This window comes from Labrus bergylta, chromosome 13 (genome assembly GCF_963930695.1).
Source record: "Labrus bergylta chromosome 13, fLabBer1.1, whole genome shotgun sequence".
In the NCBI taxonomy this organism is placed as follows: domain Eukaryota; kingdom Metazoa; phylum Chordata; class Actinopteri; order Labriformes; family Labridae; genus Labrus; species Labrus bergylta.
In genome coordinates, this window is record NC_089207.1 from 16,860,132 (window position 1) to 16,879,743 (window position 19,612).

At 41.1% G+C, this 19,612-nt stretch overlaps 1 protein-coding gene across 1 annotated transcript; it reads left to right on the top strand.

Annotated features, from left to right (window-relative positions):
• Nucleotides 1-742: 742 nt before the first annotated feature.
• On the top strand, nucleotides 743-19,398 carry cavin2a (caveolae associated protein 2a). The gene is made up of 2 exons (XM_020636565.3): nucleotides 743-1,508; nucleotides 15,322-19,398. The coding sequence occupies exons 1-2, from the start codon at nucleotides 960-962 to the stop codon at nucleotides 16,231-16,233; spliced, it is 1,461 nt and encodes a 486-aa protein (XP_020492221.1). The 5' UTR covers nucleotides 743-959; the 3' UTR covers nucleotides 16,234-19,398.
• The last annotated feature ends 214 nt before the right edge of the window (nucleotides 19,399-19,612 follow it).

Consider the following 19,612-nt stretch of genomic DNA (forward strand, 5'->3'; position numbering starts at 1 on the left):
AGTGAATTAAATATTGACAGCGATAGTGACAAAGAGAAAGATTGAGAGCGAGGCAGAGAGGCGGGGCGTCATGCCAGGGCGCAGATGAGCTCATTGTTGAAACAGGGATTTCCACATTTCCATCTCTGTGTGCCCCATGCCATGACATGGAGCACTAAAACAAGAGAGGGGAGAGGAAAGAGGCGATCACACCCCGGCACACACTCTCTCAAATAAGCGTAGGGTCAGTTCAACACATACATACCACATAAGGAAAATATGGGCCATGACTTATCTCAACCTGCAGCACAGCAGTGGAAACAATTCAGCTATGTTCCTGTTGCACGTAAAAAAAAAAAAAACACTGCCACACTGATTTGGATTGTAGTTACAGAATATATTATTGTTTTCACAAACACACACAAGCACATACACACAAGCGCCATCACAATGCAGTCCACTGCATTTGGTACAATACAAAAAAACACAGCAGAAAGTGCAGTCAACAAAAGAAGCCTTCGCACATATTTCACAAATGCAGCCAGGCATGCAGGCAAAGTAGAATGGTTGGCAGTCACATGAAAACACACACACAGCAAGTGAAGCGCACAAGGAAGAACACACTCACACACAACTCTACCTCTCTATTCTGTCAATAGGGCTAGGCCTGCCCGGTTTCCACAGCAACCTGGCCCCTCCCTTTGGCTTGCAGGGGAGGTGTTTTGAAAGTTCACAGCGTGTTTGTGCCTGCGTGTGTGTTGTGTGTGTGTGTGTGTGTGTGTGTGTGTGTGTGTGTGTGTGCCGATAGGGAAAGATAGAAAGGGGCGTGGATGCTGAAGCAAGTTAAAGAAGTAAAACAGCCTGTCTTCAGATCTGAGCTGGGGCAAGTGGCAGCAGCGTCGAAAAGGGAGAAGAAACACTAATCTCTGTTTTAGGTGATTTACCCCCACTAAAGCGGGACATTTGACCACCTGTGAACCATGGAAGAAGACGCGTCCAACGCCGAGAAGAGCAGCGTCACCGGCAGCACCCACACCATCCCGCAGCTGCAGCCCGAAAACGCGGAGCTCCTCACCCCGAGCTTTACCCCGTCCTCCGCCCCGGCCTCCCCGACCCCGACCAGCACCCTCTCCCGACTGGGTTTCAGAAGTCCCACCAGCCCCACTGCTGCAGTGCCAGGAAGCCCCGTCGACCGCGGCCAGGTGAGCGCCATCACCGTGGTGGCGCTGCTGGACAAGCTGGTGAACATGCTGGAGGCCGTGCAGGACAACCAGCAGCGCATGGAGCAGCGGCAGGCCGACCTGGAGGGCGCCGTTAAAGTCGTGCAAGGTGACGTGACCCGACTGTCCAAGACCCACATCTGCACCTCCAACAGCGTCAGCAAGCTGCTCGAGCGCTCCCGTAAAGTGAGTGGCAACCTGAAGGAAGTGCGGGAGCGCATGGACAAGCAGGCGGTCCAGGTGAAGAAGCTGGAGGCGAACCATACCCACCTGCTGAAGAGAAACCACTTTAAAGTGCTCATTTTCCAGGTGAGGAAACGAAGTCATGGTATGGTGGGGAGGGAAAAAGTAGCCAAGTAATACTTTAATTCAAGAATATTGCTTTAAATTTAGGCCTACAGTATTGGCATTTTAAAGGTGCGTTCATTTAATGATGCATTCACGTGCTCCTTGGATGGTCCCGTTTCCAGATTTTTGGAAATAATTATTCAGTTGTTCCTGAGCTGTTACCTATTGGCAAACTATGTCTATTGGCTTATTTGTCATTTCGAGGGGTTGAAGTTATAAGCACAAACATTTTCATGCAATATGTGAATTCATACACAAAAGACCACCAAGCAAGCTTCACATTTTAAATTAAGCTATTTCAGGTATGTTTGTTATCACAGTATGCTGGATAGCGGCACTTTTCCAGTTGTTGTAAGTTAGAATAGTTCCAATTTTTTCTGACACCACATGCAGGGTATGCTAATTTAACTCCTCACAAAGAAAATGATGGGTGTAATGTGGCAATTTTCTGAGAAGAAACCATGGTGATGTCATCATGATGCCATCAGTATTACCTGAGTTTGGGCTTGAAAGATGGGCTAAATTTGAATCCTGCGTTACAAACTGGCGGTGTGGGGTTTCAAATATGTTGGCATTTAGGAGGCAACTTGATAGCTTCTATTGAAAGATGCTATCAAGTTGCATTCTGGGAAATCTAATATCCCGAGCTTTTAGAGCTTGAACATGCACCTTAGTCTTAAAGCCATAATATCCTTTCTTCCATTACTTTTTAATCTGGCCAATTCTTACGTCACTCATGATTCCAAAAACTTTTAAAAGGCATTCAAAAATGCATGTCATATTTTTTGCATAGAATATATTTGCCTGATAAACTCCTCATGTAGATTGATTGTAGTGTGTGTGTTTGTATGTGGTTGTGCGTCATATTTGCATTGATATTTGACTGCAGTAGTGGGTGTGTTTAGATGTGTTCCTGGTTGGCACTGAAAGGTAATATGCTCTAGGCGAGGAGCACTTTGACATTTTCAGCACTTAAAACGTGTTGAGCAGGATTGACACAACCTATAGAGCAAAATTCACTCATGGTTTAAGAAGATTTTCTGCTGTTTTCTAACTTTGAAATACACCTGGAAATACACACATATGTAAGGCACTTGTATGTGTGTGTGTTTTTGTGTGTGTGTGTGTGTGTGAGAGAGAGAGAGAGAGAGAGGAGTCGAAGGGTGTGTCTGGGAATGGAGCTGTAGAGGATAATGGAGGAGGCCTCAGACACTGACTGGATCTGTTTACACCCCACGGTCATAATTCAGACAGACGGATGGCTTTTAGATGGATTTGCAACTTCAACTGCAGTATCATACCTGTGAGGGAAAACTTTATACCAGCATTTAAAAAGGGATAAACGTCCTGATTTCCCCAGGAAATCACAGGTGTATCCTTGCATTACCCACCTCAAACTTCTTCTGTTGGCAAAAAAGACAGACCTTGACTTCTACCTGTATGAATCTAGAAGCATTAATTGTGCAGTTGACACCAAGGATCCACATTGTATTTGAAGGATGAAATTTAACAAATAAAACTTGATCCATACATGCATTCTGTCTATGCATTAGTAAGTGCGCGTCTTTTCATGAATATATCTATGCATGTGAATGTGTGTGGGTGCGTCTCAGCATGTGCATACAAGTGTGTGCCCAGGCAGCAAAAGGAGGGGGGCATTGTTGACACAGCCTGGGCCGCTGAGAGCTCTTAACCGCCGTTGTTATCTGGTTTCCCAGGTACTGAGGCTCTGTTGTTCAAATGCAACAGGTGCCAAGACCTTCCCCGGTAAGAGGTGGCTCTGTGTGTCTGCAGGCGAGTCACCCAGGATCAATTTGACTGAATCACTGGTTATTTTTTATGCACAACAAGGAAGTGTCCTATTGCCTTAGTAAAGAGAAGAGTGGAGGATGTGTGCTGACAATGCATTCCCAAATTATATGTTCATGATGTACTTGTTTGGCTGCATGTTAGTTTTCTGCCCTTCAATGCATCCTGTGCATGTTTTTATCTGTTGTGTATCACGGTTGTTGTGTTGCTCACACAAGCTCCCGCTAAACTTGCTGCTCAAACATCTGCTGACTTGTCTTTTTCCCTCCAATTTTGAGTCAAACTAATAGTGGAGGATTTGTAGAAAGGTGCAGCAGGGCCAGGTTAGGGCGTGTGTGTGCGTGCAACCTGCGTATTGGATGTTAAGCTGGTGTGTCGGGTCAGGTGTATGCAGTTACAGAGCAGCTAAAAGAGAATGTGCGTGCCTGTGGGGAGCGGGAAATAAAAGAACTAAGTGCAGGCCTTCTTCCTTCTCCCTGAGTTTGTGTTGTCTTTTCTGTGTCTATCACTGCCTGCCTCACCTCATCCCTGTTTTACCTGCAGGATTTTGTTGTTTGCTCCATTTTTTTGCAATCTGTTGTCCACTCTCTTTTTAGTTCATGCATAAATGTCCGTCGTTTTCCATGCCTACTCTGCTTGTTTTTTTGGCCTCCCAAAGAATCCAACTCACATGTGACCAACTTTTCCGTGTTTGGTAAAGCCACCTGTCATGATTCCCTGAAACTAGATGAAAGCGCGTGGCACCGCTAGCCTCACGCTACTCTTTGATAACGCACATTGCCGCACACCCAAGAGCCTCAAACGCACTTCACAAGCCCTTTAGCTATTGGCAGAGGGGCCCTCCTCCTGCTCTTCCAGCACGTCAAAATGGGTCCAGAACACTCATCAGCCTGTATGTGTTAGCTGAGGTGGAAACACTGGAGGTTTGTGGGTAAACGCCCACTATCGCATAGAGCAGGGGTATACCAGGTCCAGGCTTTGGCCGCAGTTAGTCCAAAATGACAGCACTGTCTGCCGCTCTGCTGCGTTCCTGTACATAACAAGGACTAATGAGGACTTAATTACTGCTGCTTAGGCCTTGTTTGTTTGTTTTTGCACACCAGTGCTTTCCTGTCTCCAAATGGCCCAGCCCACTCTTGGCCTTTTCTCTTTTACACTCAAACACACACAGAGTCAGAACACACACGCTTCCATGCCATGTGAGATTCCAGTGTGTACAGAGGAGATACTGTTTTTGTAATTACTGTTCTGAAATGGATTGCTGATTAAAGATGTGTTCCTTTTCAATTATTAGATTACCTTCAAAGGCTCGTTACCTGAGTGTTAATATCAACAATCACCCTGGAGATATCTTACTTTATGTGAATTACTGCTGCATTAAATCCGTTTGTGGATTTCATTTCTTGCGACAGAAGTCTTCTAGTGCTAAAGGGGTCTTAATCCTCCCATCTGTGTTTATTTCCTAGTGGAATTCCTTCACAACAATCAAGTCAAGCACAACGGCAAGTTGAATTTGAGCGATGCAAGAATGTCATTTGTTCTTCCGCTTTGCACATGAGGGTCTGTAGTGACGTTTTGTTTGATACTAAGCATTGAAAGGGGAGTCTTGTGGTTTTCTCACTGGGATGGGAAGAGGATGTTTGGTGATTGTGTGCGAGTTGGGGAGTTGTAATCGCAGAGTGACCCCCGTCAGAGCTCTCGCACACTTATCAAAGAATGTTCATATCACAAGGCAGGGAAAGAGAAACATGTTCACAAGCCAAACCAAACACAATGACTGCAAGCTTTAGTTGATGTAATGAATGTTATTCCTGTAGACTTGACTTTTTTAATTCTCTTAATTCATTCATGCACTTTGTTTAGTTATATTATATGAGATATTGGTAACTTCCAAGAGTGTGTACCTCTGCAGTGTATCACCACACCCAGACCTGTCTCTCAGTTCAGAAGTTGCTTGCAAATGTTTAACGTTTTTGAGTGATTGCCTCAATTCAGTCATTGTCGTTTTGTTTGCTTTGCTGCCACTCATCATGGTGCTTTTGTGAGTCAACACTTGACCAAAGGTTGTGACTAAATCTTACCTTTCAGCAGTAGGAAGTATAGGCTTTTATTGTACAGTTCTTACTCTTAAATGGAGGGCAAACTGGTACTTCTGTTCCAAGCCTCACCCCAAGCTTTTACATTTGGTTTATTACACCAAGCTCAATACTATGGAGTGGGGGGGAAAGTTTACAGCCTAATAATTAATTGTGTTCAGTTTGGACCAAACAATGTGCATGTATGTGTCATGTGTCGTAGTGAAAGCTACACGAAAAACTCTCAAAGCCACACCCTGAAAAAGCATCAACAAGAGAGTCAGCATGCTTAGTCATTGATCAAATTTAAACTTTCACTTAAAACCATCTGCTCATATTTAATTTGATACGAGTAACAAATTTATGATATGAGTATAATTGGTAGTGTTCAGCACAGTCTTCCTTTATAAAATCCACAGGTTGGAGCAGGCCACTGGCTGTAGGCTACGGCTCAGATTTGTTGTCTGTGTCCCGACCTGGTGATATATAGCACCAGTTTATAGCCCAAAGCAGTGCTAGCTGTTTGAGTGCATTCAAGACTACTTGGTTCTAAGTGTTTAACCAGGTATATGTTTCAAAGAACTGGGTGTTAATTAAAAGAAACGGTCCAGCTGCTATCATTTATGCAGATGTTGCTAACAGACAAAAAGAAATGGATAGAAACAGAAATATTGGGAAGTATTGAGTTACAAGATAAAGTAACTTCACTCCTGACCTCTGCTTCATTTAGAATTGGTTTGTAACTGAGTATTGTCTTCTATTCATGCTAGTTATATACCATAGCCATTAGAATGTGAGTTGTTATTTTTGTTAGTAGCAAGTAGTGTTATATTTTAGAAATGTTTATAAGTTGAAAATAAAATAGAATAGAATTACTTTATTGATCCCAAACTGGGAAATTGTGGAAATCTAAGATAGCTTTCTTTAATTTGAGGTTTTGGTGACTGTCTTGACAGTCAATGTCAACTTTGCACTAAACATGATGTGTGTGGTAATGCTGATGTGGCTAGCTTCAATAAAAATAGGATTACTTTGTATATGAGTTACTCCAAAGTCATCGCATCTGCCTTTTGTGTCCTTGTAGCTCACCTGTTCTAATATTAGCCTGTGGTTAGCCAACATTTTTTGGGTTTGGTTTAGAGCTGGAGGGTGTTTCTATCTGAGAACAGAGTTTGAAAGATATTAAAGCAATTGATGGTCAGTAAAAAAAAAAAACTTTGACCACATTTGGCTGCTTGCTGTGCCTGAAGGCGCCTTTAGACAAACAAATTAGCTAATAGCATCTTTTAGGTAGCTAGCTAGCAACGTACTTCTTTGATTGTACACTGAAAATGCAGTGTTCACAATAAAATCAGTAATTGACCTTTTATTCTAATTGGCAGATATTTTCACAGGGTATTGTACATGGTGGCTCTTATTTTGACCATTAATACAGATGAGATTTTGTTGACCACCTGTAATAGGACAAAATGTGTAATTAGGCAAATTGTTTTCAATATAAATCATTTACAGAGGCTTCTGTGGAGACCACATACAAAAGCAATTTATATGATATCAAGAAATGTTATAAGATATTAATCTAAAAAAAATCTTGTCCATACAAAGATTGACCATACAAAATGTAGCAAGCATACATTTTGTCCTTCAGTGTACGTACAATACAAGAGTTTAAGCATTTCTCGGAGGCTGCTGTTGGATGTAAAGCTCCAAAGGCTGAAACTGGTCTTTATAATGACAGTCAAAACCATGCTATGCTGCCTTTAAGGCATCCTTTACCTCATGAACGATGATATTTGTTTCCAGCCTAGCGTCTCGCTTGTTATCATTCTTTATCTCCCTTTGTGGTTCATACGGGTTTTCAGACAAGAGAAAATACAGAGGGAAGAAGAGCGAGAAGAGAGATAAACATAGAGAGGAAGAAGACAAAGGTACGAGAATGGTCTATTTTTGTCAACCAGTAATAGTAGGCTAGGCTACCACCAGTGGAGTTAGAGATTATACTTAGGTTTGCAAGCTCTGTGAGCAGAAGGCTTGTGGATTAGGAAGAATTAACTGAACTGCTCTGTCTTCTTCCTGATGTCACATTCAGGTTTGACAAGTCTGCTCAACTTTTTCACTCTCAGGCAAGTTTGAAACTGCAGATGCCTTTTGTGCAAAGCCACTTTTCACAGCTCTTATGGAGAACTCCTGAGTATTTTACGAAGCCTCAGCCTTATTCTTTGTGTGCGTGTCAAAAAAATTAAAATTATATTTAGCTTTTTTGGTTTCCAAGCATATCCCATCATGCACTACATTTTCTTCAGCACTGCCAAGAGCACGTTGTAAGCGTGTTTTGCATTGTGACGCAGGTATTAATACGATTATGACATTAAGCCCTTTTTCAGACTTGTATTCACATGTAGTTTTACTCTCCAACTTGCACTTTCTTCATTGAGCTTTATCTCAAAGAAATAATTAGATGCAGGTGGCAAATTATCAGAGAAACAGAGTTATTGAAATAGTGCTGGGAGTTTCTTTGCTGATCTTCTAACAAAAATGCTCAAGGTCCCTTTGTACATTCAAACAAAATGAAACCAATTATCTTCCTTTGACGTCTCCTATCACCTCCCTTATTTTCTCAACAGACTTCAGGAATCTATTTACGTATTTACTCCTTCTCAACTTTTCAAACCCCAGTCTTCATCCACTCTAATTGCCAAGGACACAACATCCATTGCAGGAAATGGAAACACAATAGCCATGTTGGTCCTCTGCTCCCATTTTTCCATGATAAAACATGAAAATAATAACATGTTCTGAGATAATGTGATGACTTCCTGGCTTCCCTGCGGATACTCATGACCTTTGACCTCCATATGGGCTAAACATTGCGACAATTGGTGGTAGCCTTATCAAACATAACCCTGGTTTTCGCAGGCCCTACCAAACAATGGCCCCCAAACTTTGCCTATTGGATTGCAATGGAGCATTGTGCAAAAGGGGGATTTTTGAAGATTTGAACAAAATCCCTAAATGAGATTAGCATAGCCATGGAGCAGAGTGAAAACAAGAGCAACACAAATTAAAAAAAAAAAAAAAAAAAACAGGATTGTGTTGAGGTGATACTGCTGAGGACATTTAGCTCATTCATTGTTTATGCAGAGGAGACCGTGCAGGACAAGTGAGGGTTATACGAGGTGATCTGGCGGATGTAAATGAAGTGCACTAAGTGACAAGACCTGAATGATCCAGTCAACTGTGGGGATATTACAATGAATACCATGGCAGGCAAGAATTAATGAAGAGAGAGCATATGAAGCCAAATGCAAAACGTATCATCATCCAAAGTGAACAACCTGTCATCATGTAAATCATGGGTTGAGTGACCGGATTTCTCCAGACGTCCAACATCATCACTTATGTCACCCCGAGTGATCCTCTCTGGATTGCCATGATCTTCTTTCCACCAGCGTGTCAGCAAAATGTCGCGCCTGAATCGGTTATTGTGTTGTGTGATTACGCAAGTTGGAAGGCCAGTAAACATGTGTTGTTTTCTTTTAGAGAGGCAGCTATGGGAGGGTGCGAATGAGAATGAATGCCTTAGCTTGTTATGCAAAGCTTTATACGCATTAGGCCGAGAGGCATAAATCAGAATTGGCAAGACTTTGCTGAAGAGATATTTATGTTACTTTTTAATTGAGTATACTGTGTAGGTTAGTACGCTGTTGGCCAGAGATTGTATCCATTTTTAGTTGAATGTTTTAAATATTTGTATGCACATGTTTTAGTACAGGGCAGTGTATACACTCCCATGCTCCGTGTGTATAGTACAGTGTGAGTTTATCATGTTATCCAGTCCCATGACAAATCGTTGAATTCCATGTCCTTTCCTCCTTCCTTCCTCTGTCCACAGATGGCTCCTCGTACACATTAGGTTAAGGGTGGAAGGGGCATGAGGTTATGTAACAAGCTGGGTTTGAGTGTAAAACAACTCACTTGCACAGTTAAAGGATGGATGTAAATCAAAACAAATCACACAAGTTTCACCTGTCTGCAACCGGTCACTGAATGAATAAAGTGGAGTGTGTGAGAGTGTGCAGAGGGGAGAGAGAGGTGGAGAGGATTAGAAGAAAAAAAATAACTGGAGATTTGTCTTTAGCCCCTTTTTGTTAGAATTGAGCCAAAAAATCTGCATTTCAACACCAATCCAAGCTGTGTTTCCTTGAATTGATTAATGAGTTTGTCTGCAAACTATTTTCTGTAAGCCTTTTGTCTTAATCTTTCTGTAATCTAATTAATTCAGGGGCTGGACAATGGCAAAAAAAGTTTCTAACATGAATATGTTTGGGTGAGTTAGAGATGGGGGAGTCACTGTGCCAACACACCAACCTCTCAGGTTAGAATTAAGAACCTAATTCATCTTCTTAAGGGACAGGAAAGCACACCTGTTCACATTTCTAACACGCATTCACACCTGCATATTAACCCACTGATAATGTGCATAAATCTAAAATATGTCATAGGGTTGTACTTGTAAATTGGGTTGCTTTCTTTCATGTTTTGTGTGTGCATGTTTAGAACCTTATTTGGGTGTTTTTAGTACTCGTGTTGATATGCGTCTTTGTGCATCTTCAGTCAAACTTACATAAAGTGTATGAGAAAAGTATAACATGATCAAGCTGCTCTGGAGAAATGCCAAATACATTGCAAAGCAAGCTGTTGATTGATGTTGGGAGGGGATGTACTAGGAGCTTAATGGTACCAGATAATAAAGATTCCTCTATAGAATGCACTCAAACATGCAGAAACACCTGTTATAATAAAATATGTAGCATGATGAGGAGCAGGCAATAAAATAATGCAGTTAATCAACCCACGGTGAAATAGGATAGTGAGGAGGAGGATGTCCTATACTACAACTAGTAAAGAAGAGGAGGAGCTCAAAGTCTTTTGGCTTCATTTGAGACAAGTTGTTTCTCTGTCCATTCGTTATACAGTCCGTGGTTTAGCGTGAGGCAATCGTAAAGTTAATTAGCACTTATCACAAAGCTGAAGTTGATGGGAAAGTTCTTTTGAGTAAAGACCAAAAATATATTTTTTTTCTCGCTGGTGACAGTAGATTAAAAGTCAGGGAATCACCAAAGTCACTTTTGTCAGTTGCATAGACAAAGGCGAGAGAACACAAGCACAAGTATCACTATAGGGTTTCCTTACACATATTGTATAAACAGAGACACACACTCACGGAGTAACTTGAGTCCGTTTGAGCTCTCTGAATCAGGAGTGTCTCCGTCCTGCCCCGCCCTGATCTCTCTCTCTCTCTCTCTCTCTCTCTCTCTCTTTCTCTCTCTCTCTCTCCCTCTCTCTCTCTGTTTGAAAAGAGGAGGCGGCTCCAGAGAAGTGACTTACATAAGCTCTGCCTTAGTAACACCTAGCAGGACTTAAATGAGAAATCTACCATGCAACTGTTAAATGAGATCTGGAACTTCATTACCGAAGCCTACGAAATATCTTTTGAAGTGTGTATAATTTAACATATACAATAAGCTAGCTGTCACACTAAATTAACTTTGTTTTTTTTTTGGTTTGTTCCAAATGTTTTTTAATTTTTCTTTCATCTTGCACTCTTTAAGCAGTTTCTTAACAATGGCCGATGTCCTACATTTCTTCACACAAAGACACACAGACACAGCAACACACACACACGCATGCATATCAAATTCTTAGCGGCTAATGAGTGCTTGCTTAGAGGCTGCATTAATTAACGGGGTTCCCAAGAGAAAAGAGCCGCTCGCACACACAGGACAGACCTGGGTCAAATGGTATTTAGGAAGAATCTTTTTTGTTGTTGCATGTTTGCCAAGATTGTCAGGGGTTAAACTGGGGACATGCTCATTTTGCAGTATTGTACTGTTGGTGCAGCCAAACACACAGAGGCAGCATTTTAAATTGTTTGGGTTTGCTGTGTCAAGGCTTTGGAAAAGGGTTAATTTTTGACTGAATTCAGTTTTGCATTTTTTTTCATTGAAATAAAATGACTTTGGAAGCTGCTGCTGGTTTGGTACAGTGTGTACCAGAAGCTCTGTGTTCTCTTCTAAGAGTGTTCGAGATTCACTTGCCGCCTCCCACACACTCCAGTGCCCACACTGATTATATCAAACATGTCTGAGCTTAATCAAAAAGTCTATGGCATGCCCAGACTGGAGCTGAGGTCTCTGGTCTCTGCTTTAGAAACCTTAACACCACCGATCAATCAGGGAAGATAAGCGTTTATTATCTGGGAATCCTCCACTGAGGCTCAGGATAGGCCATATTGGCTCTGATTTTCTTATCATGGCTAATAAGATTTAGAGAGATGCTTAGTTCTTCAGCTATCTCACATAACTATTTGACTTGAATGTACACCACAGATGAGGTAGATAAGCATACGATATCGTGTAAATTATTCCACCAATAAGCAAGCACCCTGGCATTTCTTGATAACATGCCAAGTATTTGGTACAAAAGCTGTCACGCACACACAGTATATTGCTTTCACTCTTGCTCAAAGGTTTTTGGGGTGAGCTGCATGTGTGAACGCCAACAGCCACATTTTTCCCTCAGACTTTATTTTGAGTTTTTCCTGTCAGCCCCAGAGTATTTTTTTTTTTTTCAGCAGAAAGTCAGAGTGAGCTGAGCTGGAGAATTGTTCTCGAGCGAGCCGGAGGAAATTCTCTATACATTTTTAGGAGTGCATGTGAAAACAGCTGTAGTTAAAGCCTTTATGATTTGATTCTGCATGAACATGTTCAGTCGTTCTGTGGGTGTGGTGCAGTGTCAGACCTACAGCAATGACTGGAGGGAGATACTGAGAAGAAAACTAAATAATTACAATCCAACCAAACCAGAGGTAGTGGTAACCAGAGATACTCCCAAAAGGGTTACCTTTGTCTTTTTGTATTTTAGGTAACATACCTACCCTGCATTCCCACTCAACACTGCTGTTTGGATGATCATATTCCTCTGGTTGTTGTCCGTTAATATAAACTGTCAACACACACACAGTAAGAAAAACAATTAGGACATCACTCCAAAATTGAGAGCAGAGTGAGTCTCTGGTACCTATTTTGGAAAAGTATAAATTAGTCCCACCTGTGTATGTTTGAGAAAATTGCTGGTTACACGCTGAAGAGGAGCGTCTGCTCGAAACGCTCACGTGGCAATTAAAATACAACTTTGGAGTGCTGTAATATTGTGTTTCTTGTTTGAACATTTTTCGGGATTCAGCACCCAGTTGTTTTACGTCGAAAGGGAGTTGAGCGTGTTTTCTCTATCAACATACACAGTAAAGCAGTTCCTTGATGTATATTTAATCAGGAACATAAAAAGAAAATAATGAAGGAATATTTCAAATTGATACCAGAAGAAGGCCAGCATATGTACTATACCACCCCTGAATAATAAGCCACTCTACTGTACATTCTTAAGTGCTAAGACATTTATAGTTTTTCTCCTACACTTGCCCCTGACAACATGGACCTGTTCTTGAGCTTGATGTTTGCCTTCATGCACACGCTGACAGATTGTTTCAACTGGGCGATACCGCACATGCTTGGCACACATCGCAACTGTGAATCATGCCTGCATGTTTGAGATCAAGTCAAAGGGTATCAGGTGTCTGTAAGGCGGTGAAAAGGTAGGCTTTTCAATCACTATGAAATTGTTTTGCTGTCTTAATAGAGTACTGTGTTCTCCTGTGGATCAGACCAAGGTGTAACAGTGATTGGACATAATCCTTAGTGCTCTTTACAAATAGCCTAATTTCTAACAAAGACATTATGCAATCAGGATAAATAAAGAAAGTGATGCAAAACTTCTAGAAGGTGTTCACGGATTGAAACAAGATTATTGCGATAATGTGATTTGCTAAATGTTGTATAACTATTGAAACCATTTTAACTCACACTTTGCCAAAATGCCAGCAACTACAAATTGGATTTGGATGGGCTTAAATGAACAAATAGATCAGGTACTGTTTGTGCAAAAAAGAAAAAATGGACGGATGCAGGAATCCTCTTAACCATCTGGTTGGCCCAGTCCTTCAGTATGCCTAATGACACCCCAGGAAAGATGCATAGCACACTCCTTCAACAACCTAAGGCAGCTTCTAGCTTTAAGCAATGCTTCATGGCTGCCTTACATTCTTGAAATGCTGTCATTCTTTGTAACAGGCTCATTCTTACAAGCATGGTACACAGAAAAGACTATTGTTTCAAAAGTGTCGTTCCAGTGTGTTCTTAGGATGACTAGGAACTTTCAGTAGTACTTAAAATTGACATATCCTGAAGTAAAACATCCCAAATATGAGTGTCCCAAACACGGACCTGAGACCAAATACAGTTTCAATTGTAGGTCATAGACATTAAGCTCATGTTGTCAGTAGAAAAGACACCAAGCTAAACCATATAAAGCACTGCTATATTAAAATCCATAGTCAATTAATTATGCATATAATCCATAGTAATTGGCTATATTCTTGATTGTAACGAAAAAGTGGAGAATGACATGCTGGTGAACAAAACACAAAATGAAACAGTTTCATTTCATTCATGGAGGTCACACGGGTTATTCACTTTGCAGTTTGTGTTCGCAGATCGGTCTCAGGACATCGACGTCATCACCCTCTCCCATCCCCTCGCAGTGAATCCACCGAAATATCCCCACATTCAGCTCACCCAGACTTTATACCAAAAATGTAGGGGCTATCAGGAAAAAATCTGGGTTAAATTGGCGTGAAAATTTCAGCTTGTTTGCGTTCACACATGCAGCTCATCCTGGACATTTTTAGTGGTTTTGTACATATTTATAAAGGGCTCAAGTAAGCTTTTGAAGACCCCTATGAAGCTGCAGGAAGTGTGCTTTGAAATTCTCTGTTTTCCATCATATTACTCTCAACTCCTTTTTTATTTTGTATATCCATCTAAAAGAATGTTGCATTGAGTCATCTGTAAGGATATGTCCTACTCCAGGACTGGTTCTTCAAGATTGTTTTTAGAAGGAAAAATCTGGATTTTATTTTCTAATGGCAAGTAAAGGCATGTTTGTGAACAGTGCATAAAGACTTGTACTGTACCTGAACTTCAAAGCATAAAAGAGTTCTGTACACTGTGCTGCGTTAAGACAACACAAAACCAAGCATCCACTGTTGATACTCTTGGCTGATGTCGATAGGGGGGCTTTCTTTTTAAGCATGTGTGTAGTGGAGTATGTTATCCACAGAGGGTGCCCCTTCACTCCACTCCTGGGTGTGAAAGGATGGGGGCAATGGGGGGTGGGCGCTGTAGGTCATACATCCCCAGTGGAGTGTAACAGTGTATGTGTGTTACTGAATGTTTAGGAGTGCTTGGTTGTGCACAGATGGATGAGCAGCAAATGGGAGGAACATGAGTGAGGAGAAACAAACTGGAACTCCGGATTTTGAACCTAGTGTTCTCTATCTCCCTCTGTTTATGTTCATGTGTGTGTTGGTGGAGGGTGGGTTAAAGGCAGAGAGGGATAAAAAAAAAACATTGAGAAGAGTGTGCGTCTCCTGCAGAGAAACAGATGGAATTCCTCATACTGTATGTCTTGAGGAGAGAACTTGTAAGGCATTTCCCCAGTCCTCACCCTGCAGAGAAAAAACAAAATTTGTGGTGTGTATTAAATTAATGTCCATTTACAATATCTTCACCCTGGCCAGGGTTAACATAACATTTAGTTGGGGTGAGGGGGGGTGTTTGTAAGTACATCTAAAATATCTTGGTTATGCATGACTAGTAAGGTGAACATTATGTTTCAAAGAAAGGTCCTTTCTTGTACTACTATATGGCCTTGTTAACTGATCCAAGTGACTGCATTCTAAACCCACTTATTTCTGTCTTATTTCCCTATAGGAAGACAACGAGATCCCTACCAGTGTGTTAGTCAAAGACTCCCTTAAGACCCCTCAACCAAGCCAGTATGATGCAGACTCCATCCACCCTACCCCATCTATTGCTGGTGCTACTCCATCTATTGCTGGCTCTGTTGATTGTAGCCGCACCCAAGAGGAGGGCCTTCAGACCATAAGCCTATCCTCTGATGAAGAGGAATATCTTGCCGCTCACAAAGAGGAGCTGGCTGAGTTTGAGGAAGTAGATGGTTTGGGCACTTCCCGCCCATATGAGAGAAGGGCTGACAAATTCAAGCGCTCCAGCCTGAAGAAGGTCGATAGCCTCAAGAAGGCCTTCTCTCGCCAGAGCATTGAGAAGAAGATGACCCAGATCACCACCAAGATCGTTCCCCCGGAGAAGCGTGAGAAGATCAAGAAGAGCCTTACCCCTAACCATCCCAAGAGCCCAACTGCCAAGAGTTCTTCCTTCAAGGTGTCTCCTATGACCTTCAATATCAAGAAAGTCAGAGATGGGGAAGTACCCACACAAGATGTGGTATCACCTGTGGAAGACGACGCCCATGTGGAGATTACTGCTCTGGGAAGCTTGGATGGAGATGAAGAGGTTCCCCTTGCAGAGGTGCATACCCAAGAAGGCATGGTTGCAGAAATTCAGGAGATGCTAAGTCCTTCCAACCTAGATGGAATAAAGGCAGAGCTGGCTATCAATGGAGAGGCACCAAGCATTGAATGTGAGATAAATGGTGAGCGTTCTGCAGGCTTGGCCACCCCAGAAAATGATGAAATTGTTGGGGAGGATGAAGAGGAGGAGGATGACGACGTAGAAGGAAAAGAAAAACACAAAAGCCCTGTTGCAACAGAAGCAGATGCCCAGATGCCCACAGCAACAATTGCTGTAGAGCAAGTGTCTTAATATGTATGATTGAAGAGCATCAATTCTAGTTTACAAATCTTTCTTTTCTGCCTAAAGTTTCAAGATTTTTGAACACCCAGTATGCCCAAATCATCATTCGCCTTAAACAGTCTTGGTTTCTTGCCCATTACCCATTGTTATCATCACAGTAAACCAGAATACACAACACAAACCATTATACTCTAAAAGTGTTCTCTAGTCATCCATCCTTGGACCAATTTACTCAAGATAGCCATTCCTGGACTGACAGGCTCACCATCCTTGGACCAAAATATTATGGTCGTCCATTCCTGGTTTAATGTACCCAAGTTGTCCATCTTTGGACCAACATAATCGAGGTGCCCATCCTTGGACTATCCTTTTACATATCCTTTGATTATCACCAGCCATGTCTAAAAAAAAAAAACAAAAAAAAAAAAAAAACCTTGTAGAGTCGACATGAGCAAGGTTAACCACTAGACCTCACTGTGTATCCGAATCCAGTGCAAGTGCTTCCTAAACCCTGTAAAAGTGTTGTCTAAAGAATGCAACATTGCACCAATACACCATCACTCATTCCAATCAACGGGTGCCCACCTCTTCAATAGCAGTACATCTCCAGGGCACTGGGCCAACTATCTCCTTCCTGCTCTGTTTGTCTGTCTCTGGAGCTCTCTTCCTCACTGACAAATAGCCTCTTTGTTCTTTGTGTTTTTTTTTTGTTTTTTTGGTGAAAAATAGTAAATCTTTGGCAACAGAGGTCCTGCCCACAGCCTGTTTGAGGCAGTGTGTTGCCTTGGTTGTGCAAGAGTTGGAATGAGGACTTTCTGGGTTTAAAGTAAGACGGTCCTGGAGTGTTTTGTAGTGAACTAGAGGTTTACTGATTTCATTTGGACCTGTGCTGAAAAAAAAATCCCAGATCTTAGATTAAAATTGCACCATCTTTTCAATGTTTTTGTTGCTTCTATCAGGATGTCTAACTTGTTATTCGTGATTTGATAACCATCGTAGAACACATCTATTAAAGGTGGAAAATCAAAGTATTTTAGTGAATGTGATTGCCAATTGAGTAACAATAAAACATCACAAAGGCTGAAAATTTGGATACATATGTATATATTTTTAGTAGTCATGTTGCGGATTACACAAATCAAAATCTGAAAGGCAAAATCTAAAATGATTTCTAGTTACCAGTTTACATGTCTGTGTTCAATCATACTGACACAACTGAAGGACAGCGAAGCAGGATGGAAGCTGCTTTAGATTGACACGAATAAACCTACTGATTTAAATACTAACGTTCTAAATGTTAGAATTACTCCCCTTTGCCTTGTCTGCAAGACAACTGTGTATGTTTATGTACAGAAATTATCTTCAATCTTTTTACGTAAGGTCACACTGCTCTCTGTATTTAGAGCATATAAACCATAAATTAGTACATCTAAGATAACCGCCTTAAATGTGTGTATACTTTATAAAGTTCAAGTTGTATCTGTGATTTTTTTTAAATTACAGTATGACACTCGGGTGTTTGTAAGTTGTCTTTTTCTTTCAGGCATCCATAGACTACATTTTAAATATTTTCGTAGTACACTATGTTGAAGACAACAACAATATCAGGGCTCCATCACAAAGTCCCCTCCTCCTAGACACACACACACACACACACACACACACACACACACACACACACACACACACACACACACACATACAGTGCCTTTACATGCACAAGCTGGTAGGAGTTTTTGCACTCCTAAGAGAAATGTTTCCTATCTCTTTGTAGATTAGAATGATAGTTGAGCATGTCTGGAAGCGTGCATGTTTTTCCTTTTCCTGAGGAATGCATGCTACTTTTATTTTATGGTGAAAAGTTAATACCAGCTGCAAAAAATAAAACAGTGCAATTGAGCTTAAATGAAGTTCAAAATGAATTCACAATTAGATTTGAAAGTCATCCTTGCATTTTATGGCCCTGACTCCCTAAATATAATCTAGCAAGAGATTCCAGGCACCAGGTATCCAGAAGATCCAACAGAGGTCAAGGGGTGGATTAAAGCAGAGGACAGCATTCCTAGCTTTGACGGATTGCTCCTGCTCGGCACATTTTTCATGGTCTTGGCCCTACTTGTTGAGACAACGCAGGGCCACAGGTGTTCTTCTGCCCCCGTGGAGGCTCCTGGGCATGAGTTTGTAGTGAAAGAAGGACAAAGTGTGAGTGCTGGAAGTGTGAGAAAGATCTTGAGTTATTTGGAAAGGATGATAAAAGAACTTCTTCAAAGTTGCCTCAGGGTTAGGCATATAGGTACAGCTTGGCAGAAAGGAGTGAAAATTTTGAATGTCTAAAATGAATTGTTGAGGGGTTCACATACTGGTGTCAGTCTCTGCGGGGTTGTATTACCTATACGCCCCTATATCTACTATTCTTCTAGATGAGATGGAGAAAGGATTTGAAAAAAATTTACAAAAAATATTGATTTCTAGCTATGCAAAACCAGTCTTACTTAAGTTCTAGTAAGCAGGAGAAACTGAGCGCACTTGAAATAGTCAAAATAATCTGAACACTTTCTATTAAGTAATTCATGTCTTAAAAAAATACCTGCCAGTGTACTTCATGGGATCTGTAGGGAGACAACCAATAAATAGACATAACTGATTGTCAACTGTGTTTATGAAATGTGCTTTCTCTAAGGCTTTCTTCATCTTGATTCTTATGTATAAATCATCTCACTTAAAAGGGATCGAACACTAGGCTTACTGTGTACATTATCTGTACTTTAGAGGTTAAATGTGACCGGCTTTGAGTTTTTTCCTGCCTAATCAAGCAAATGTATTACTTTAGTAATACTCCTGCCTGCTAATATTAAAAATGATGCGTCCAGATTTGTCTAAAAGTCTGATTTTATTTGTCTTGAAATTAACCTGTCTTATATTGGTCATATGTGAGAACATATCCACATGATAACCAGGTAGTAATGTATCTATGTTTTAAAAAAAGTTTCTTTATCCTCGTTCCCTTAGTTAACCCCTTAAACCAAAGAAGTTTCCTTCACAGCAGAAGATTCCCTTCCACATGAGTGTTAATGTTCTCCTCCTGACATTTGTTTCAAGCATCTTGTAAACATGCAGGCGCTTCCTTTCAAACTTGTAGTATTTTCATGATCAATAAAGGTTTGATAACATTCACATGTTTGCTGTTTTGACTTTCAGTTCTTCTCTAGCAGAGAGGTAAATGTTATAGGCTGCATTTCATATAAATGAGATTATGGGAGATAATGTTCTTTGTGTCTTGCGTATCATGATAGTGACTCTCCTATTTGACCTATAGTACTGAAGGAAACATGCTGTTAAGGCCCGCTGTCACTAAGCAATTGTAATTTTGAGAGTAAATAATACATAA